This window comes from Sminthopsis crassicaudata, chromosome 4, assembly GCF_048593235.1.
Source record: "Sminthopsis crassicaudata isolate SCR6 chromosome 4, ASM4859323v1, whole genome shotgun sequence".
Taxonomy (NCBI): Eukaryota; Metazoa; Chordata; class Mammalia; order Dasyuromorphia; family Dasyuridae; genus Sminthopsis; species Sminthopsis crassicaudata.
Genome location: NC_133620.1, coordinates 150,680,580 through 150,704,811, shown reverse-complemented (window position 1 = coordinate 150,704,811; position 24,232 = coordinate 150,680,580). Strand labels below are relative to the sequence as shown.

Genomic DNA, 24,232 nt, shown 5'->3' with positions numbered 1-24,232 from the left:
AGCAGGCACATTTTGCACCTTGAAAGTCATATGAGAGTATTCAGTGCTTGCCTTCCAAAAGGCTCTCAGAACCACCATTTGGGAAGATATGATATGGACATTGTTTCTATGAATTGAATTAAATTTGAATGGGATAGGTCCTTCAGACATGTTCACCCTTTGCTACCAGGCACTTGCTAAAGGAATTTTCAACTAGGTGATAACAGTGGATAGCGTGCTGGACCTCATTTCAAACCCTGCTTCAGATATTTATTAATTGTGTGATTCTGGGCAAGTCACTTATTCTGTTTTCCTCAGTTTCCCCAACTGTAAAATGGAGATTATAATTGGGCTGTCTTCCTAGAGCTGTAGTAGGGATCAAATGAGATATTTGTAAATTATTTAGCCCAGTGCCTAATGTGTATAAGCACCTAATAAATGTTTCTTCCCTTCCCTTCCTTTTCTCTTTCCCCTTCTCTCCCCCTTCCCTTTTCCCTTCTTTTTTCCTTTCCTTCTCCTTTCCTTCCCCTTTCATTTCTCCTTTTCTTCTTCTTCTTCCCTTCTCTTTCCCCTTCTCATTTCCCTTTTCTTCTTCCCTTTACTTCCCTCTCCTCTCCCCTTTCCTTTCCTTCTCCTTCCCCTTCCTTCCTCTTCCTTCTCTTTCCTTCCCTTCCCTGACCTTCCTTTCCCTTCTCTACCATCTAAACAGAAAGTTTCTTGCTGCTCTCTATAGGAAGAAATTCAGTATCTGCCATACCATTGTTGTCTATGCTGATCAGTTTCTTCCCTCCTCCCCCACCTGCCCCTCCTTGTCTGTTCTAATTTGTTCTCCCTATTACATAAAACTAATTTAGCATGCAAGTCTTGGGAATGTGATCCTTTGGAGAGCATTCAGGAGGAAGAGAGCTAGAGTGGGACTGGAGCATATAGAGTTCTGTTCAAAGAGGAAGCCAGAATCAGGTGGAGGCACAGTAATCCAACAATAAGCTTTCACAGAACCATCCCCCCCCCATACACACACACAACTTACATGGAGCTAGCTGTGACCAATTTCTAAAGAGAACCAAAGTTAACAGCAGGAGAATTAAAGATTAGAGAAAGAGACTTTAACCTGAGTCTGAATTGTCCTTAAATCACTGCGGGGGAAGGGGGAAATAGATAAGGGAGAAGGAGAGAGAGGAGAAAAATATTTTAGCAAGCATTCTAGCCAAAATCAAAAAAAAGAGGAGAGAGGAGAGAGATTATATCATGTGGGCTTTCCTGGATATTCTATCCTTGGCACTGAACCCGGTGTTACATATAATAATGTAGCCAACCTACTAGTGGGCAGTTTTAAGTATTAATTAACTTTCCTTTACATCTGCCAGTTAAAAACTTCTATCTACCAGTCTTCTATTGCCTTCTTATACTGACTCTAGGCTTAGAAGGCCTAGGTTCAAATCTCACCTCTAACATTTAGTGCCTCAGTAAATTTGGACAAGCCACTTAAACTCCATAAGATTCAAATTCCCTCATCTGTAAAACAGAAACAATAGGATGTTGTGAAGATCAAATGAGATGAGACTTTTCTTGCAGAACTTAAAATTCTATTTAAATGTCAATTATCATTATTACTATTAGCTTCAAAATCCAAATAATCCATTTTCATCTATTGCAAATTTTGAATTAAATTAAGCATATCTTGATAATTTCAAGAATAATAACAAATGCTTGGAGAATAATACAATGCTGATGAGAAAATTGTGGAGATTACATGTATTTAACATCTGTACATTACTATATTATATAATATGAATTCTGTTATTCATCATAGTATTGAGAGATTATCATATTCAATCAGTGTCTACTGTGTGCCAAAAGGGGCAGTTAAGTAACATAGTGGATGGAGCACTGCTCCTGGAATATTCATCTTCTTGAATTCAAATGTGGTCTCAGACACTTTGTATGACACTGGGCAAGTCACTTAACTGTCATTTCAGTTGTCTCATTTGTAAAATGATCTGAAGAAGGCAAAGGCAAAATATTCCAGTATCTTTGCCAACATTTGCCAGTATCTTTTGCCCCAAAAGGGTCACAAAAAGTTGGATACAACTGAAAACATCTGGACAACCACAAACTGTGTTCCAGGTCTTGCACACCAAGTGCTGTTGATAACAAAGAAAGGTAAAAGACAATCCCTTGCTCTTGAGAACATGAAGACTGAAAAAGGTAGAAGGGAGTCAGGTTCTGAAGTGTTTTGAATGCCAAACAAAGGATTTTATATTTGATCCTAGAGGTGATAGAGAGCCACTGGAGTTAACTGAACAGAAGTAGGAACAGAAGTAAAATGGTTTGACCTGTGCTTAAGGAAGGTTAAATGGAAGATGGACTGGAATGGGGATATAATCAAAAAGCTATATTGCAATAGTTCCAAGTGTGAGACGATCATAGCCTGCACCAAGTGGCTGGCAGCATCAAAGTTGAGAAGGAGGCATATCTGAGAGATATTACAAAAATAAAATCATACTGGGTCTGGAGAGGGTGAAATAGGGCAAGACACCATGGATGGCACTCTAGGGAGTCAGTCTGGGTAATGGGGAGGATGATAGTAACATGGACAATAACAGATATGTTCAGAAGTAAGGACGGGTTAGGAGAAAGATAAGGGGTTCAATTTTGGACCTGTTAAGATATACCATTAGCTAACATTACTTTTATTGTGTATTATTTTTATTATCCACAGTGATGTAAAGGCAGAAATAACGTATCACACATTTGTATTCTCCATAGTCCTCAGCTTATAGGAGCACCTGATAAATACTTGCTAGTTGGCTTTATATTAGATGCGTGCCCCCTTAGGAATTATTTTGTATTAATTTTTTATTATTTCCTCCTGAACAGAACATAAGCTCCTTGAGGGAAGGGGCTGTTTCACTTTTGTCTTTGTATCCACAGCATCTAGCAAAGAACCTGGTAATAATAAATCCTTGCTGAATTGAACTGGATTGATAATGAAATAGCAGCACTTTCTGTAGGAGAAAAAAACTAGAAGTGAAGTAGATTTCATCAATTAGATAATGGCTAAAGAGCTATAGTATGTCAATATAATAGAATATTATAACACCATAAGAAATAACAAATATAAGGAATTTGAGAATCATGAAAAGATATATTGACGGATGCTGAGTAAAGAATGCAAAACCAATAGAGCAACAAAAACAATAACTACATTATCAACATTAAAAGACATCAAAATTCAGTGCCCTACATGATTTTGCATGTAGAAATGATATATTGCTTGCTTTCTCAATGGGTAGGGAAGAGAGCAAAGGAACAAAGAATTTAGAACTCAAAAATGTTTTTTAAGAATGCTAAAAATAATTTTTTAAAAATCTGAATTCAGAATAAGTGCATGGCAAATCTTGATTCCAATAGTATACTTCCCTCTGTAGAGAAGTGGTAAATTCCATGTCTTGAATGTGGCACACATTGTGAGATGTGGACATTATGTCAGATTATTTTGCTTTATTATTCTCCTTTTTAATAAAGAAGGGTTCTATATCAGGGAGGGGAGAAAATATTAGAAAGTGATAACATGAAAACAAAAAAAGCAGCAATGACTAAGTTTGAAAATGTATTACAAAGGGCAATGTCCCTCATGAAGTTTATCTTCTAAGGTAAATGACAGAACACATATATGATATACAGTACACACAAAAATATGTGAATTAATCATTAGTGATGTAGCTACAATCTAAAGGACTCGCCAAAACAACCACTGCATACAAAACGTAATAAGCTTATCTTCTAACATGGCAGGAAAGAAAGCTAAAATGGAAATATGTTCTCACTGCCTTTTGGGATTGCCTTTTCTAAAAATGCAGTCCTTTCCCCTATATACTGACACATGCCAGTACATCAGAGATGCTTTGCCAATAACACTCGTAGAGGCTCTCCATCTTAACTAAACACTCTCTACTGGATATTCTGGGTCCTCAAAAGAAAGCTCCTATGGATGATTGTGATTACATTAAATTAAAAAGATTTTGTACAAACAAAATCAACGCAGCCTAGATTAGAAGGAAAGCAGAAATCTGGAAAACAATTTTGATAGCCAGTGTTTTTGAAAAATACCTCATTTCTAAAATATACACAAAACTAAATCAAATTTATAAGAATACAAGTCATTCCATAATTGATAAATGGTCAAAGATAGTTTTCAAATGAAGAAATTAAAGCAAGCTATGAAAAAATGCTCTAAATCACTGGTGATTAGATAAATGCAAATTAAAACAACTCTGAGAAATCACCTTATATCAATCAAATTGACTAATGTAATAGAAAAGGAAAATGATAAATATTGGAGGGGATATGGGAAAATTGGAATACTAATGCATTGTTAGTGGAGTTGTGAACTGATCCAATCATTCTGAAAAGCAATTTGGAAGTATGCTCAAAGGGCTATCAAACTATGCATATATTTTGATCCAGCAGGGCTACTACTAGGTCTCTATCTGAAAGCAATCATAACAAAGGGAAAAGAACCCACATGTACAAAAATATTTATAACAGCTCTTTTTGTGGAGGCAAAGAATTGGAAATTGAGGGGATACCTATCAATTGAGGAATGGCGAGATAAATGGTGTTATAAGAATATAACAGAACACTATTGTATTATAAGAAACGATGAGCAGACAGATTCAAAAAAACCTGTAAAGACTTACATGAACTTAATTAAGCAAAGTGAACAGAACTAGGAGAACATTATACACAGTAACAGCAACACCAAGTGATTATCAATTACAGTAGATTCAGGTCTTCTCGGTAATATAAGGATCCAAGACAGTTCCAAAAGACACATGATAGAAAATGCTATCTATATCCAAGGACTAAGAAATCTGAATGCAGATTGAAGTATACTATTGTCACTTTTTTGTAGTTTTTTTCTTTCTGTTCTGATTATTCTTCTACAACATGATTTTTATGAGAATATGTTTAATATGATTGCACATATATAATCTAAATCAGATTCCTTGCTGTTTTGGAAAGGGGGAAGGAAAAACAGGAAGGAAGAAAAATCTGGAACTCAAAATCTTACAAAAATGAATGTTGAAAATTATCTTTACATATAATTGGAAAATAAAATAAAATACTATTGAGTATAAAAAAGAAAAAAGGAAGAAAACTACTACACCAATGTTATTCACTTAAATTAGTTAAGCATTGCCGCCACCCTCTCCCCAAACCTGCTACAGCCAGTGATATCTTACCTGATGAGCTTATATTTGGAAATGAACCCTTTTGCACAGCCTTGCTGCAAGCACTTGTAAGGACGTTCCCCTGTGTGGGAGTAAGTGTGGATAGTGAATTTTTCCAGGGTAAGGAGTATCTTCCCACATAATTGGCAAGGATAAGTTGCCATGGACTTTGCTTCTCACCCCTTCGTCTTCAGTCTGGCTGCTGGGTTGTTGTCCCATTTAGGCACAAGTGGAAGAACAGTACTGTATACACTAACTAAATCGCAGGAGCTACACAAGCTTGAGGCCAAAAGAGATGGCACCAAGGTTCTAGGCAAATAATTTTTGCCTAGGTTTGTACCTCTGTTTCTTTTGCTTTGCTTTTTTAGTCTTCCAAGTCCCAGCTTCTTAGGCAATCTCTAGCTGAGAGCTGATAATCTGTGTTTATTGAGGCACAGGTGAGATTCCCATAGTGTGAAATTGCCAAACTCATCACTACAGTTGGACCATTTCCAAGTCACCAGATTTTATCTGTAGAGAAAAGAGAAACAGTTCCTTTATATTAGCTACTTCAAAAATTTTTTCTCCATCACCTATGATCAAATACCTAGAAAAAGAAGTGAAACTTTATGGGCTGTAAAAACCCTTTCCAATATTCTTCCATTGGAGGATCATGTCACAGTCTGACTTTCACGAAAAAAGGCACAAGCAGATATCCCAGGGTCAAAAAGATGGCTGAGACAAAAAGCTCAGATTCTTTTTTGAAAATTATAATTTTTCCCATAAATATGGCCCTATACACAAAGAACTTTGATTTCAATTCATCATTCAGCTCAGTTGTCTGAATTAAAAAAAATCCAACAACCCATTACAACCACCATCCACTGTACATGAATTGCTCATTCATAAACAAAATCAGCCCTGCTTATTCAAAAACTGGGATGTCCCTCTCTTCATATTGTGATTGCTACATAAACTGTTTAGCACACCTGTTTAAATTTCCATAAGATACTGGGATTTGTACATTTGTATTCACCTCATCTTATTTGGTTGCATGATTACTGTGCAGCAAGACTGGTAAAAGCAATATTTTATCTGAGTATAACTATTCTTTATGTATTGGATTGCAATAAATTGGCAATTTGTGAAGATGAATATTATTAGAATAAAAACAAATAACCTACAGATTGGCTAAGACTGATTATGGGCTTGTAGGTACAATTTACAATTGCATCATTGGAATTTATATAGAAGCATTAGTGTTATTAGATTATACACATATAATCTCATTTAAGCCTAGATAGAACTAGGTTCTATTGTTAATTATTTTACAGAGAAGCAAACTGAGGCTGAGAGATGTTAGGCCACACTTTTAACTCAAGTAGGAAATATCCATGGTGAAATTTGAACCCAAGTTTTCCTTACTCTAACCAAGCCTGGCAGTCTCTCTGCACTCCTGTCCATTAGGAATACAATCGCCAGGTTAATCTTGAAGGTTTAGTTTAATACCTCAGTCTTTCCTCCTTCCTCAATACCTGTCTTTATATTAGGGGCCTTCAACATATAAAATGATTATTCCTCAATTTATTCCTTACAGTTCCTCAGTTTATTCATTTCACAGACTTGTTCCTCACTCAACCATAGCCATACACAAAAATGATCATGATCTTATCATCTCCTGCAAATACACCATCTCCATGTTCACGAACTCTGAAATTCCTTTATCTGAGCATAATATACTATCATTCTATCCTTTCCCTCTCAACATTAAATCATGCTTTTTATTCATATATCTAATTGCCTCTTCAGACATCTCAAACTAGATGTCCAGTAGACATCTTAAATTAAACATGTCCAAAACCAAGCTCATTACTTTCACCCTAAATCCTCTTCTCCCACTATTACTATTGAGGGATCTCTAACCTCCCAGCCCCTTAGGTTCTTAGCTAAAGTCATCCTCAACTCCTGACTGTCTCTTTCCCCTCACATCCGATCTGTTGCTATAGTCTGTCAATTTTATCTATGTGATATTTCTTCTCTATCCATTCTCTACTCTGGAATTCTGGCACACAGAAGTTTAATAAATATTTATTGACTAACAGCTCTGATAGCATGTTACATCCCATTCAAAGAACTTCATTAATTCCTCATTGTCTTACAGCCTCCTTAGATTGCCTATTATGAAACATCTACATAGATATATATCATAGATCCAGTTAACTGATGAAAATATATTTTCCTACTTCTTCCCTACACAAATTTTTTAGTCTAGTCATACTCATCTGCTCACTGTCCTACAATATAGATATGTATACATACATACATATATATACATACATACATACACATATATATGTACATATATATATACATACACACACACATACACACACATATATATATATGGAGTCACAGAATTGTAAAACCAGAAAAGACATTCAAGATGACTTGGTTCAACCACACCACAATTTGTAGCTAAGTTAGGACCTGTTACAGGTCCCCTAAATCTTATTCTAGGGCTCTTTGCAAGATAAGCACATCACCTTCATTAGTTCATTCTGGTCTCATAGCTTTGCTTACAATATTCCCTTTGCCTAGAATGCCTTTCTTCCTTTACTTATTTGAATCCTTTCTACTCTTTTAAGAGCTGTCTTATACTCTTTTTCATTATCCTTCTTTCTTTCAGTCTTCTTGATTCGACTAGTATTGAAATGGAAAAATGACTAATATGGAAACATTTTACATGATTATATATATATAATCTATATTAGATTGTTTACCATCTTAGGGAAAAGGGGAGGGAGTGACAAAATTTGGAACTCAAAAAAACCTTTTTTAAATATTAAAGACTTTTAACATGTAAATGGAAGAAAATAATATCATTTTAATTTTTTTTAAATTTTTCCCCTCCCAGAAAAGAGATCTGTCTTAAGTTCTACCTTCTTCACAAAGCTTCCCCTCATTATCACAGATTACTGTGATCCCTCTTTTTTTGGAATAGAAAAGTACAACCTTAAAGTGCTAAATAAATGTAAATTATTAGCAATAGTAGTGTATGAATGAGGCTCATAATCTATGTGTCTCAGCTGACACCCATCTGCAGGTGGTGTATTGTCAGCTATATTTTTATATAAAAACTTCATCTCTATACCTCAACTATAAATTCCTTGAGGTCAGGGAATGAATTTTATATATAACATAATGCCCCAAAAGCATCCAGATATACTGGATAGATAACTGATCTACAAATTAGAAAAATCTGTATTCAAGTGCTACCCCTGACATATACTAGCTATGTGATCCTGGGAAAGGAATTAAACCTATCAGTGCTCCCATGGAACTCTCTAATCTTATAATTTGAAGAACAAGTATTCAGCTGCATTGGTAAAAAGCTGTTTCTTCATACGGAATTTCCCATAGATTCAGTACAAAAAAAATTTATAGTCTCTAATACAGTAAGCTTATGCAATAAATAAATGATTGGTTGTCATCTGGGTAAGTGAAAATCCATGGAAAGAAGAGCAAGATGTAATTATGACTATTCTGTGAAACACTAGAACTAAAGATGAAATTCCAACTGATTCACAAAACTGGCAATTTACTACAAAAGGACATTAACAGAACATATATCCCTACATGTTAATTTGATTAAAGAGAATTAATACTAGAGTGTATTTCAAAAGGTAAGATCTGGAAAAAAAAAACAACAACCTCTGTTTGTATCTGAGAGAAAAACTTTCCTTATTTAAGAAGAAATAATGTAAATGTCTGAAGGAGTTGTTGCTGCTAAGTAGCAACCTTAGCTATGTATAATCCTTGGGCGATTTTAGTTGTTCTGGGTACCTAACAACCAGAAGTTAACCCTTTTAAATGCCCAAATTTCTACATTTTAACACACTGAATCTTATCTTGATAGCTTGAGATAGCACCTCAGTAATAGGGAAAGATGGAGTATTTTACAAGCCATTCTTCAATTGATAATAGTCAAAGGATATTAACAGATAATTTTCAGAGGAAGACATTAAAGCCATTTCTAGTCATCTGAAAAAAAAAAGGTTCTAAACCACTATTGATTAGAGAAATACAAATAAAGACAACTCTGCAGTACACTCTGAGGTGTGAAGTCACACCTCTCAAATTGGCTATGATGATAGGATAAAATAATGATAAAGATTGGAGGAGATATGGGAAAACTGAGAGACTAATACATTGTTGGTGGAGTTGTGAACTAATCCAATCCTTCTGGAGGACAATTTAGAACTATGTCTAAAGAGCTATCAAACTGAGCATACCCTTTGATCCAACAGTATTTCTCCTGGGTCTGTATTCCAAAAAGATCATAAAGGAGGGAAAGGGACTTACATGTACAAAAATGTTTGTAACAGCCCTTTTTGTGGTGGCAAGAAATTGGAAACTGAGTTAAACATCAGTTAGAGAATGGCTGAATAAGTTATGGTATATGAATGTAATGAAATATTATTATGTAAGAAACGATCAGCAGGATCATTTCAGAAAGACCTGGAGAGACTTACATGAACTGATGCTGAGTGAAGTGCATAGAACCAAGAGAACACTGTACACACCACAACAAGATTATGTGATATCAATTGTGATCAATATGGCTCCTTTCAACAATATGGTAATTCAGGCAAATTCTAATAAACTTGTGATGGAGAAAGCCATCTGCATCTAAAAAGAGGGCTATGGAGACTGAAAGTAGATCACAACATAGTATTTTCACCTTTTGGTTATTATTGTTTTGCTTCCTTTTTGCTTGCTTTCTCTTTTTTTTTTTTTTTTTTTTCATTTTGATCCAATTTTTCTTGTTCAGCAAGATAAATGTAGAAATAGGTTTAGGAAAAACTGCACATGTTTAACCTATATTGGATTACTTTCTGTTTAGAGGAGTGGAGAGGTGGGGAGGGAGGGGGAAAAGTATGAAACCCAGGGCTTTGCAAGGGTGAATGTTGAAAACTATCTTTGTATGTATTTTGAAAAATATAAAGCTATTAAAAATAAAATAACTGCAAAAAAGACAAAGTATTATAGATAACTGAAGCCCTCCTACCTCACACCTCTCCCCACCCCAATTGCTAATATATGGAGTATGGTTTAGGTTTCTTAATCTTTTCTGCATCATGTACACTTTTTTTTAGTATTAACAGTATATTTTATATATTTGGATATTTCTTGTTTTTTTATTATTATTATAGTTTTTTATTTACAAGATAGATGCATGGGTAATTTTTTCAGCATTGACAATTGCAAAACATTTTGTTCCAATTTTTCCCCTCCTTCCCGCCACTCTCTCCCAGATGGCAGGTAGACCAATACATTTTAAATACATCATGTACACTTTTGGCAAACCAGTGAAAGCCTATGGAACCTTTCTCAGGATAATGTTTTTAAGTGCATTAGATGAGTAGCATCATAGAATAACAAAGGAACCCAATACAATGAAATAGATATATGTATATATATATATATATATATATATATATATATATATATATATACATATATATACATATCTCCAAATATATACATTTTCAAACATATATTAATTTTAAAGGTTTTTATTTTCAAAATACATGCATAGATAGTTTTCAACATTCACCCTTTCAAAACCTTGTGTTCCAAAATTTTTTCTCCCTCTCCCCTCCCCTAGATGCCAAACAATACATGTTAAATGTACAATTCTTCTATATACAGTTCCATAAATGTGTACAGAAAAATAATCAAAAAAAGGAAAAAATGAGAAAGAAAACAAAATGCAAGCAAATAACAACAAAAAAGTGAAAATATTATGTTGTGATCCACCCTCTGTCCCCACAGTCCTCTCTCCAGGTGCAGATGGCTTTCTCTCCATCACAAGACCATTGGAACTGGCCTGAATCACCTTGCTGTTGAAAAGAGCCACGTTCATCAAAACTGATCATTGTATGATCTTGTAATTTTTATGTATAATGTTCTTTTGATTCTACTTGCTTTACTTAGCCTCAGTTCATGTAAGTCTCTCCAGGACTTTCTGAAATCATCCTGCTGATCGTTTTTTATAGAACATTACAAATGTGTGTGTATATATATATATATATATATATATATATATATATATTATATATATATTTTAAACAAACAAATTTGTGCACCTCAAATTAAGAACAGCTTGGTATAGAGAAATGAACATTGGTCGTAGCCCTGATATTCCCTAGGTACACGCCCAAGGACAGGCCACAAAGTCTCCTTGTCATAATTACCTCATATGTAAATCTGAGATAATAATAACATTTACCTCACAATTAAATAATGTATTCAAAGTTTTCCACAAACTTTAAAGTGCTCTATAAATATAAGCTTCTATTATTAATAAGAGTTTCCTCATTAGCAAAATGGACAGGATATTTGCACTCCTACCTCACAGGTTTGCTATGAGGAAAGTACACTGTAAACCAAAGCTGCTTTCATTGGTTAGAGTGCTGTGCAAATATAAATTGCTATTATTACCTAGTTGATATATCTTCAGTGTGACATACTTAACACTTTCAAGGACTCTGATAGGAAACACAGTTAGCCCTTTCACCTTTTCTCCTACTCTAAACCCAGCTACACTATAAAGTTGATATATCTTCATGGGTTACAGTATTTGTACATTTCCTGCCCCCCTTCATAATCTCTGTCCCCATAGATTGCAAAACTGCACTATTCTCTCTTCATGAATGTCCCTATTGTCTACTCTCAGAATGTTTACTTATCAAAGTATTCTTATTTCTTTCTTACACTGTTCTTTCCTAGTTCTTCTGTCTTCTGTTGTTTCTTCATGGCTCTCAGTTTTTTTTTGAATGTTAGTTTTTAAAACTAACTAATTGCTAATACATCATACTTCCTTTCTTTTTTCATAGAAAATTACGGTTATAATTAGTGGGTCATGTATTTTTTCCAGTTATTTGTTGCTTAGAAACAATAGCCCCTCAAATCCAGTCTAAGACATTTCCTAGCTATTTGAACTTGGGAAAATCACTTAATTGTGCTTGCCTCAATTTCCTTATCTGTAAAATGAGATGGAGAAGGAAATGGCAAACTACTCTAGAATCTATGTCAAGAAAACCCCAAATGGGGTCACAAAGAATTAGACATGATTGAAAAACAACTGAACACTATTTATGCTAAAGAATTAACATACAGAACATGAAGACAATGAAAATATGCTTATACTTTTTAAAAACATAAAAATATGTTATTGGGGAAGGAGTGAATTCTGGGGAAGATAACAGAGTGGGTTGGTAAATTTCAGGCTTTCCAGATTTCCCCCAGAAATTGAACAAATTTGTACCTCAAGGCGAACATAGAACAAGAAGGCTTGGGGAAGAACAGGGGTCTTCTTGATATAACTAGAGAAGATCCTAAAACAGACTCTAGGTCAAGAATTAACCTCCAAGCAAGGTCCACAGAAGCATCAAGTGGGGAGCCCTGGGGCTGCCAGTTGGTGTGACAAAAACCACAGCAGGAACCACAGAAACTTTCATCTCCTGGAATGCTTGTGGAGTCCAGGACTGAGTTCAGGAAGACTGAGGGAACCTTGGCTGATTAGGAATACTAGGCCCAGCTATGCTACAGAGATGTGGCCCTGGTCAAGAAGGAACCAGTGCACCTGTGAGTGCACTTAACTGGAACGTAGGGCAGGGACACAGGCACTTGCTGGAGGGGAGAGCTCTTGGTTTAGGGTTCCTGGTCAGAGGGGAGAACTGAAGCCTCACCCCAGTATTAGAGATGTTCACACTCTTATTTTTAAAAAATGAATTGTCAAAGAAAGAAAAACTCTACCACAGAAATATACTATGGGAACAGAGAAGACCAGGGTTCATCTTCAGAGGAAATCCTCTACCCTAATGAGCAACGTGGAATGCCTCCCCACCCAGAGAGAATTTGTAGAAAAACTTTTAAAAGAATTTAAAAATCAAAAGAGAAATAATGAGGAAAAACTAAAAAATAAAATTAAAAATCATCCAAGAAAAACAAGAAGATTGTGAGAAAAAAAAAGTTAACCAACTAGAAAAGGGATACAGAGTCTCAAAGACAAAAATTACTCTTTGAAAATTAGAATTGTGCAAGGGGAAGTCAGTGAAACTATGAGAGACCAAGAAATAACAAAAGAGATTATAAAGAATGAAAAACTAGAACAGAATATGAAACATAGAAAAAATGATAGATTTGGATAACAGTTCAAGAAGAGAAAACATAATAATTGGACTGCCTAAAAGTGGTGACCAAAAATAAGACCTTAACACAATAATACAAAAAAACATTACAAGAAAATTGTCCTGGAATGATAGAACATGAGGGAAAAGTAGGAATAGAAAAAAAAATCCACCAATCATCACCTCAACAAAATCCTTTGTGGAAAGCACATAAGAACATGATTGCCAAATTTCAAAAAACCCCGATCAAAAAATTTTGCAAGAAACAAGAAAAAAAATTCAAATATGCTGGAGCTTCAATTGGAATTGTGCAGGACTTAGTAGTCACAATAAATGACTGTAAAGCCTGGAATCATACCTACAAACAATCAAAAGAACTAGGCCTGCACTCAAAAGTATCACATCGAGCAAAATTATCTATATTGATTGAGAAAAAAATGGACATTTAACAAATTTTAATTTAAATTTTAACAGATTTTCAGGACTTTCTTTAATTCAAATCTGAACTTAATAGAAAATTTAACATATAAGAGCCAATATCAAAGATCAATTTCAAGGAACTCAACATGGACAAATTGTTTTATGTTTTTCTTTACATGGGAAATGAATACTGAATGTTTAAGACTGACAACAATAAGGCAGCACAAAAGAAAGATTGAGGCAGAGATAAGGTAAAAATAGTAATTGTATTATACAAATGAGGTGCAGAGGAAGAATAGACATAGAAGCATTAGAGGAGGGAAGAGGGCTCATGGTTTTGAAAACCTATTCTCATTGGGAATGGGTTAAATAGGCAACACTACATAAATATCATGAAGAGTATAGCATCCTCCAAAATCTATTAAAAAAAATAAGGGGGGAGCAGACTAGGAAGCAAAGGGTGTGGGAAGAAGACAAATGAGGGATCCATGGGTGGGAGTAAGTTAAGTAATAGCAAGGTAGGTTAGGAGCAGAATTAAAGCAGGGATAGGAAAGGTAGGGGTGTGTGTATGTGTGTATCTGCATGTGTATATATAAATTTACCCTTTCTTAACTATAGCCTGTTTGGGGATAGGGGTAAGGAATGAAAGCAAAAAAAGAATAAAGTAAAAAGATGAGCAGCAGAAAACAAAAGAACAATTTACAAGGAAGTAAAGAAAAGACATCTATGACTATAATTTCTTCTACTAATACATATGCTTTCTTGATCTGATAATTTTTGGTATATATTAGTTCTCTCTGATGTTTTTTGCTGGGCACATGACAAAATTATTTTCTCTTGTATTCCCTTTTTTTCTTATTTTGTTTTTTTAATAAAATAAAATTTTAAAAAATAGATATTATAGTGGTGAAGAAAGTCCTAATCCCATGTCATTTTCTAAAAGTCATAAAGGTGATAAAGTATATGCTGATGATAATGTCCCATGTGCAAATTAAGCATTTTATATTCCACATACAAGAGTCATACCATGTGATTTTATTGTGTGAGCCACCTCCAAAATATATTTCTACATCATCATCTTTCTGAAGAAAAAAACGATATAGCAACTGATTTTATTGGTCTGCTTCTCTAGACCAAAAACATTTGCATGAGTCTAATCAAGGTGAAAAGGATACTGGGACAAGAGAGGAGGCAATTAAAAACAATCATTTGATACTGTTATTTAGGCAATCATAAGGTGTTCCCCTAGAGGGTTTCTCTCTTACATCTTCCTCTTACCCTGCATAGAACAAAGTCCCAACAACTAGACTGAAAGAGGAAGTCATATAATTTTGTGACTTATGTACTTCTGGGGAAATTAGAGAGGCATTTTCTGGGTTTTTCCATTTATTACACAAATCTTATCTCTCCTCTTTATTTTTTCATTTCTTGCAATGAATTTATCTTCCCCAAATTGCTTATATGAAATGAGTAGGCTCAGTCTAATCAGACTGTTGTAACTAGAAATGATAAGGATATAAATAATAATAGCTGATATTTAGAGAGCACGTTAAAGTTTACAAAGCACTTGAAAAACATTGTCTAATATGATCCTCACAATAAATATAATAAATCCTCACTTACACATGGGGGGAAAAAACAGGTTAAAAGCCTACCAATCATATCAATGGAGCTTAAAGAATTATTGACCTCCTAGAAAACAATCACTCCTATCTACACTCAGAGATAATGGTGAGAAGTGTGCATACCCTTCAGCTTTGAAAAAAGAGTCCACTGCCTAGAGATGAAGAGAGATAATAATAATAACATTAAGGCTATTCACTGGCCATTGGCCATCTTGACACTGAGGACAAAGTCTACCAGTAGAATAGAGAATCAGACAGACAAAGGGAGGAAGAACTAAGAAAGGACAAAGCCCAATTCTCTAAAAGTATGCATGGAAGGCATAGATTGATTGAAAATATCATATATAAATTTTGTAACTTTCCCCTTTGATTTGTTCCAATGACACCATCCCTCCCTGCCATGCTCCCTGCAGTGCCTTGAAATAATATTTCAATACTTCCAGAATCTGTAATTTCTGCTGACAGGAATCACAACCCACTTATAATTGAAGAGGTAGTCTTCTAAAGTTAATGAAGGGGGAAAAAGTCTCATCACCAGAAATAGCATCAAAACTCTTAAAAATCCTAAAAGAAAAGCATTGGGTTTTTTTTTTTTTCTCTTTTTTTTGGTGGTGGTGGTGGTGGGTTTCACGGAACCAGGAAGAGCAAGTGGTAGAGACCAGGCAAGCCAAATAGAAGTATTATCAATTAGAAACCAGTAGGGGATATCAGTGAGCTAAATCCTGGTACCCGGAAGGATAAAAAGAATAGGGGACTACTCATGCCTTAAGTGGGAACTATGTCTTAGCTTAGTTCTATTTAAAGCATGTACTCCCAAGATGGCATATTTTATATAGTATCATGTATTTGATAACATCATGTTCTATGATTATTAAAGATGATTTCCATGATTTGGGACTAAAACATTGGGGTGGGATGGGGAAGACATTTCCTTTGTTCTTAATATAGTACACTCCAACCTCTTTCTTTCTTGTCTAATGACCATTCTATGATTAGCACCACTTCTAACCCCAAAACTCAATCATGATTAGTTCAATTTGAATACTGTGCATATATTCCCACTTGAAAAGTTACCAAAGATCACCATGAATGCTGGCAAATGAACAATTCTGGTGTTGTAGGAATGCTCTGTGAAATGACACACCAGACATCCTTGTCTCTAATGGAGCAATATTTTAACACTTGTCACTCTGGACAGATAGCATATTTTTCCTAAAATATCAACGTGTAGTTTTCAAACCCTTTGTTACTAAAAATAATGGGCAAGTGATGAAGGTCTGCCAATAGACCACACAAGGTGATTGTCATCTGTCTTATTTTGTTCACACCAGATTCCTTTGGGGGACAAGAGGGAGGCGAATGGAGATAAGGAGATTAGGGTAAGAACAAAACAAGTACCTGGGGTGGACTTTTATTTTTAAAGACAAGATCCAGGGATCTGGGTCAGGTCAGAAAAGGGGGAGGAAACAATGACCAGACCATTCTTCCGATAGCTACCAGTGATATAACTATGGTAAGTGGGTAGGGAGAAGGATATTGGAGCAGAATTGCAGTTCTAGATTTTTTTTTTCAGACCTCTTAGAATGTAAATCATCTACTGATGGTTAAGTGGTTTAATGGGACTGAGTTAATTATAATTTCTTTTTCCACTGTAACCTATCAGAGCACTCTAAACTTCACTTGAGTCTCTTGAGCAATCATTTTAGGAGTGATGTTAATGAAGCATATGACTAAATATATCATTCCCCTCACTACTCAATAAACTCCAGTAGTTCCCTATTGCCTCTAAAGGTCAAGAAACCTGAGTTCAAATCCAGCCTCAGACATTTACTAGCTGTGTGACCTTGGCAAGTCACTTAATCTCTAAATACTTCATCTATAAAATGGGAATAATAATAGCAGCTACCTTCCAGAGCTGTTATGAGGTTAATATAAGATAATATTTCTAAGTGTTTTATAAACCTTAGGCTTTATTTTGTAAAGCCTATTATTATCTAGGATCTAATATAAACTCTTCTTTATTAGTACTTAAGGCTCTTCGTTACATGGCCCTAATCCCCCTTTCTAGTCTTATTACTAATTATTACCTTTCATTCACCCTAGGCATCATCCAAACTGTACTCATTTCTTACACAAAACACCCCTTCTCCCTCTTTTCCATGTCTCTGCACATCCTATTCCACATGACTAAAATGCACTATTTTCTCACTTTATTTTAACTATAACCTCCTTCAAGATTTCATGAACTATCACCTGCATAAAGCCCTTATTGATCCCCCAGCTACTAGTTTCTTCTTCCTAGTACAAATTAACTTCTATTTATTTTGTATATAATTATATACGTACATATTGTCTCCTTGCATAGACTATGAGCAATTTGAGGGCAGAAACTATTTCATTTTTGTCTTTTCATCCCAATTGCCTATCATCATGCCTGATACATAGTAAGTACTTAGCAAATCCTTGTTGATTGAATGCTTAGAAGCTAGTTATACACACACACACACACACACACACACACACACACACACACACATGTATGTATATATATATAACTTTTCAGTTATCATCTGATCTTTGATTTTTTTCCCTTACTGGGAATTTTGTTTTTTAAATATTAGCTTTTTATTTTCAAAATACATGCAAAGATAATTTTCAACATTCACCCTTATAAAACCTTGTGTTCCAAATTTTTCTCCCAATCCCTACAGTTCCTTCAGTCCCTATAGTCCTCTTTTTGGATGCAGATGGTTCTCTTCATCACAAGTCTATTATAGTTGGCCCGAATCACCTCATTGTTAAAAACAGCCAAATCCATCAGAGTTAATCATCACATAATCTTCTTGTTGCCATGTACAATGTTCTCTTAATTCTACTCATTTCACTCAGCACCAATTCATGTAAGTCTCTACAAGCCTTTCTGAAATCATCCTGCTGGTCATTTCTTATAGAACAATAATATTCTATAACATTCATATACCACAACTTATTCAGTCATTCCTCAACTGATGGATATCCACTCAGTTTCCAGTTCTTTGCCACTACAAAAGAGCTGCTGCAAACATTTTCGTATATGTGGGTCCTTTTCCCTTTTTTATGATCTCTTTGAGATATAGTCTCAATAGAGACAATGCTGAATTGAAGGGTAAGCACAATTTGATAGCCCTTTGGGCAGAGTTTCAAATTGCTCTCCAGAATGGATGGATCAATTCACAACTCCAACAATGTATTAATATCCCAGTTTTCCCACATGTCCTTCAAAATTTATCACTACCTTTTCCTGTCATCTTAACCAATCTGATAGGTATATAATGCTACCTCAAAGTTTTTTAATTTGCATTTCTCTGATCGATAGTGATTTAGAGAATTTTTTTCATATGACTAGAAATGGTTTTAATTTTTTCATCTGAAAATTGTCTATTCATACTCTCTGACCATTTATCAATTGGAAAATGGCTTGTATTCTCATAAATTTGAGACCTTTATCAAAATTTTTGGATGTAATTTTTCCCCTACTTTTCTGCTTCCTTTCTAATCTCGTTGGCATTGGTTTTGTTTGCACAAAAACTTTTAAATTTAAAATAATCAAAATTATCCATTTTGTATTTCATAATGTTCTCTAGTTCCTCTTTAACTATAAATTCCTTCTTTCTCCACAGATCTGAGAGGCAGACTATTCCTTATTCTTCTAATTTGCTTATAGTATTACCCTTTATCTCTAAATCATGAACTCATTTTGACTTTTTTTTATATAGGGTATTAGGTGTTATTCAATACCTATTTTCTGCCATACTATTTTCTAATTTTCCCTTGTTAGGAATTTTTAAAGGTTTTTAAAGCCACAGCATGTAAGCCTGTCTGTTGCTCCTTTGCTCACAATATTTGTTGCAAATAATCTACTTGAGAAATTAGGAAAGAACCCTTTGAAACTTGTTCCTAAGATAATCTGAGAGAAAGAATATTTCTCCCGATTTGATTTACTTCAAAAAATCATTAAGAACATACAAGATGCTATGCTATGAAAAATAAAATAAAGGTTTCATTATAAAAAGCTTGCCATCTGATGACCAAAAGTAAATCTAAGATAGACTATTATACAAGAACAGACCTGGATAAAATACTATAACCAAACATTCTTTTTCAGCTAGACTGCTTAAATGATGAACATTGGAGAAAATAAAGATTTTAACAGGTGGAGTTATGAAGAGACTACATACAACTTCAAGTAAAAGAAGAATGAGACTGGGCAACATCTTGGATTAATATTGCATTAATTGTATTAATAAAGCATATAAAGAGAAGCGAAATGAAACATGATTCAAAAGTTATATTGTAGCTATTGAGAAGGATTTTAAATACAAGATTGGGGAGTTTATATTTAAATCTATAGGTATTAGGGAGCAATTGGTGGTTTCTGAGCAAGGGAACAACACAATCAGACCTATTGCAATAGGAAGATTATTTTGGATAAGAAATAGGGGACTGAAGAGACAGGAGATGGGATATACTTAGCAGGTTTTTACATTTTTCCAGGGAAAAGTAATGATGATCTGAATTGCAATGGTGAAAATATAAATGTTAGATGGAAATGAGAGTTATTATAGAGGTAAAATCAACAGGATTCAGCAACTGAATGGATATAGGACTGATAGGAGTAATAGAAGATTCAAGAAATATTTCTTGTAAATCAATCAAAACTTATAAATCAATCAAAAACATTTATAAAGTGTCTGTGTACCAACCACTGTTCTAAGCACCAGGTATACAAAACAGAAGGAAAAGATAGCTGCCCCTAAAGGAACTTACAGGCAAATGAAAAATATCAAGCCTGGATGACAGGGAAGATGATAAGAAATGGAAGCTTTGGAAGACTCTTCCAATTGAAAAGAGAGGATTCCCTTCAATTTATGAATTTTATGGATTATGGATTTTAGCAGAAAATTTCTCCCCCCCCACCAAAGCAAAATTATTCAGCCAAATAAGAAAAGATTCTTCTGTGAAAGGAACCTTTACTTAAGTTCTACTCTGGCTCCTCATTTTATTGCTTTGGGTCCCATAAGGCTCACTGAATGATGAGAAAACTCTGGAAGATTTAAAAAAATGGGAGTCTGAAGGGTCTATCTGTTATTTGAAGACCCAAATAAGTTCTGAAAGGCTCATTTATCACCAGTAGACTGATCACCAGGTAATATGAGGCTTATGTTTTTCAGCAAATGAAGGAAAGACCTTGATAAGCTACAAAGCATACAGAAGGAGGACAACCATGACTATGTTGAATAGTCATACTAGAACTGGGGATGTTTAGCCTGGAGAATATTCAGGTAGGACATAAAGAAGTCTTCAAATAAGGCTACCATGTGGAAGAAGGCTTGTTAGAAGAAGGAACTGGAAGTAATAGGTAGAAGTAGCAAAGAAAAGATTTTAGCTTAACATAAAGAAAATATTCCTAAGAATTATAATTTTCCAACGGCATTATAGACTGCATGAAGAGATAGTGATTTCCCCAACATCTCTCATGTGAAGTCATGTGAAGTAACAACTTATCAAGTATATTGTTATAAGAATTTCTTTTAAGCTTTGGATTGGATTAGATGGCAGCTGGGGTACAAAATTCTGTGATTCTGTGAAAACTAATTTAAAATTGTAAGATCATCTAAAGTGGCTGTGATTTTCATTGATGGAAAGAGAGAGAGTTATCTTCAGTCATTCTCATCTAAATCTGGCCACACTGGACCTAGATGGTTCTAGAAGAGAAAGTGAGACTGTGACTTTGCCCTCACTCACTCAAGTCTAATTCACTTGCATGTCATAGCATCACCTTCCTGATGTTATGGTCCTCTTCGAGAATGAAGCACAAATAATAACAACCTCTGGGTGGAAAGAGGATGTAAAGAGCTAAAAAAACAAAAAAAGAACTGTTAGGGAGAGGGATAGAAGGACAGTGATGATGAGTTTATAAGTTTTTCCTACTTCATGGTTTTGTCTTGGCTGCTTGAAAAGATGAAAGAAATATCATTTTCTTGCTCCATTACATCTGTTAACCCCAAATAAGGTGATGATTAGCCAAGCTTATTGCTTTAGATTGTTTATGCTATTAGTCTTGTGAATAATTTATCAACCTAGGGATCAAATAGTCTTGCTTTTTTTAGTGAAAAAAAATCCAGGTAATTTAGAGGATTAAAAAGCAGAATGAAGCAATAAAACACAAAAAAACGTAATTTCTGAATAGTATTCAACAGTTAATTAACTGTGGGGTTTTTTTGTATGAGTGCTTAAAATCTTTTCCTGGCTTTTTATTTGGTAAAAAGCCAAAAAATATAAATGATGGGGGAGAGAGAAGATAATGAGAGAAAGAGGAATCATGAAGGAGAGAAAAACAATGCTATTTATATGGATCTTGGAAAAAAATAAAAAAATTATTCTGGTATACTTTGTTTTTATCTTGTCACATGCTTTTTCCTCATCGTCATAAGAAAATATATTTCTACATTCTCTCCTAAGGAATTATTAGTGAGAGGCAGTATGGATAGAGGATTTATAACTGGTTGCAGAAGCAGAAAGATGGGGATTCATGTGCTTCTGAATAACGCTAAATCATTTCCTCTTTCAATAATTCAAAAAATCCCTTAAGCCTCTTAAATTGCAGAATAAGTAGCTGATCTATATTGGTCAAGTGAGTTTTCTTACTAGAATTTCTTTACCCCCAAGAACTCATAAATCGAAACAGAAAAATTTTTTAAAAGTTCTAAACACCTAGGATAAGTTTGTGGATTTCTGGAAAGTACCTGCCATAATAGTGATTTTAAGTAGCAGTAAAAATAATTAGTATAGATCAAAAGCCATTTTTTAATGGGGGAATGTGGAAGTCAGTGAAATTAAATTTACAAAAAAGCAGATGTCCATCAATTAGGAAGTGGCTAAACAAATTATAGTACAATCATTGTAATGAAATATTACACTATTGTAAGAAAAAAACAGAAATGATAAACCTATGTATGAAGTATGGCAAGATATACATGAACTAATTCAGACTGAAGAAAGCAGAACCAAAAAGGAATATATACATTGATTACAACAATGTACCTGGAAATAATAATAATGACAAAATTATCAGATTTGAAGTTTCAAAAATTACAAAAAAATAAGCACGACCCTAAAGAAGAACTATGAGAAGATACTTCCCATGACTCTTTTGAAAGACTGTGAAGTCTTAACATATATTTTAAGTGTTGTTTTTTTTTTAAAGTCAATTTATTGATGTTTGCTGATTTTTTTTCTCTTCTTCCTCTTTTTCTTTTCAAAACTTTGTTATGTAGAATGCCTCTTTGGAAGAAAAGAGGAATCAATACAGAAAAATTTAGGTAATATAAACACAAAATAATGAAATAAAACTATTTTTTTAAAAAATCAGTTCCCAACATCAGTAAAGATTTAATGAATAGAGAATTGGAATAATGATTTTAGTGCTATCAGTGCTTATTTAATTAATTCTATAGAGCTACTTCTTGGCTATCATCCTATAACTTTTAAAGAATGACATGTTAGTATTAGTACATTTCTCCAATTTTTCAGCATTTACTTACTCTATTGATTCCCAATTTTCATTTCCAACCAGAAAGGAAGTGAGGTAGGTAAGATGAGACAGGCACAAGTAGTAAACCTGTATTTAGTTCGGTTGTGAGTTGTTCTGTGAAGTATATATTTTCTGATGAGGCTTGGCCGCAGTCCTCACTCTTTAAGAATAAAACATTAAATTAAAAACACAGTGATTTAATGCCAATATTACAATCCACCCCCCCAAAGTAGCTAGTTTTACTAAAATAATAATAACATATATTTAGTAGGTGGCCACCAAGTGCAAAGCATAATCTCTTTGTAATTGCATATAATATATTCTTCATTCCATCCATAATAGGAAAGAATCATAGAATTGTGAAACTTGCATGAATCCTCAATAGCTTTAATCTTACATACAGAACTCTTCTGTCTAGTGGAATGTTTAACTATTATCCTTATTCAAATCACGGTGTATATACTTGTCTATCACTAATAATGATGGTGTGTATGTAGTAATTTAAACAAGACTGTTGATGTAATGCCTTAAACAAAAAAAGGTTATAGTGTCATCGTTGAATATGACTATCAGCGATGTGGGATCCAGTAGCCCAATGATTAAAGGGCCAGATCTGGAGTAGGGAAGACTGATCTTCTGAGTTTAAATCTGGCCTCAGATACTTTCTAGTTGTGTAACCCTGACAAGCTACTTAGTCCTATTTGCCTCAGTTTCCTCATTCATAAAAAGAGCTGGAAAAGGAAAGGGTAAACCACTCTAATATGTTTGCCAAGAAAACTCCATGTGGAGTGATAAAGAATTAATTGAACATGACTGAAAAATTACTGAACAGCAACAACAAAATGTGTATATATGTTATATCAATATAAAAATAAAGATGCTCAATTCAGTCTTAAAATTTAGCACCCATTCATGATCCAAGAAATGCAGGTGTATATAAGCACACAAATAATAGTAGCAGTAGTAATAATAGTAAGCATTTATATGATGATTATAATGTGCCATGAATTGTGTTAAGTGCTTTATAAATATTACATTACTTTTATCCTCATCAACCATAGAAGTACTATTATTATATACATTTTATAGATGAGGAAACTGAGGCAAGCAGAAGCTAAATGATTTGCCTAAAGATATGCAGCTAGTACCTGAGACTAAACTTGAACTCAGGTCTTCCTTATTCCAGGACCAGAACTCTATCAACTGTACCACTTAGCTGCCTA

General features: G+C 34.3%; 1 protein-coding gene across 5 annotated transcripts in view; it reads right to left on the bottom strand.

The window, feature by feature from the left end:
• PLAGL1 (PLAG1 like zinc finger 1) overlaps positions 1–24,232 on the bottom strand; it is a 137,076-nt gene that overhangs the window by 14,524 nt on the left and 98,320 nt on the right. For 2 of the 5 annotated variants that reach the window (XM_074309639.1, XM_074309638.1), the window contains exons 4-5: positions 23,020–23,169; positions 5,229–5,726 (exon numbers count right to left, since the gene is read on the bottom strand). In XM_074309639.1, coding sequence (XP_074165740.1) covers positions 5,229–5,380 — 152 coding nt within the window. In that variant the 5' untranslated portion in view covers positions 5,381–5,726; positions 23,020–23,169. Of the gene's footprint in view, positions 1–5,228; positions 5,727–23,019; positions 23,170–24,232 lie in introns of those variants that run through there. The other 3 variants (XM_074309641.1, XM_074309640.1, XM_074309642.1) reach the window with 3 other exon arrangements.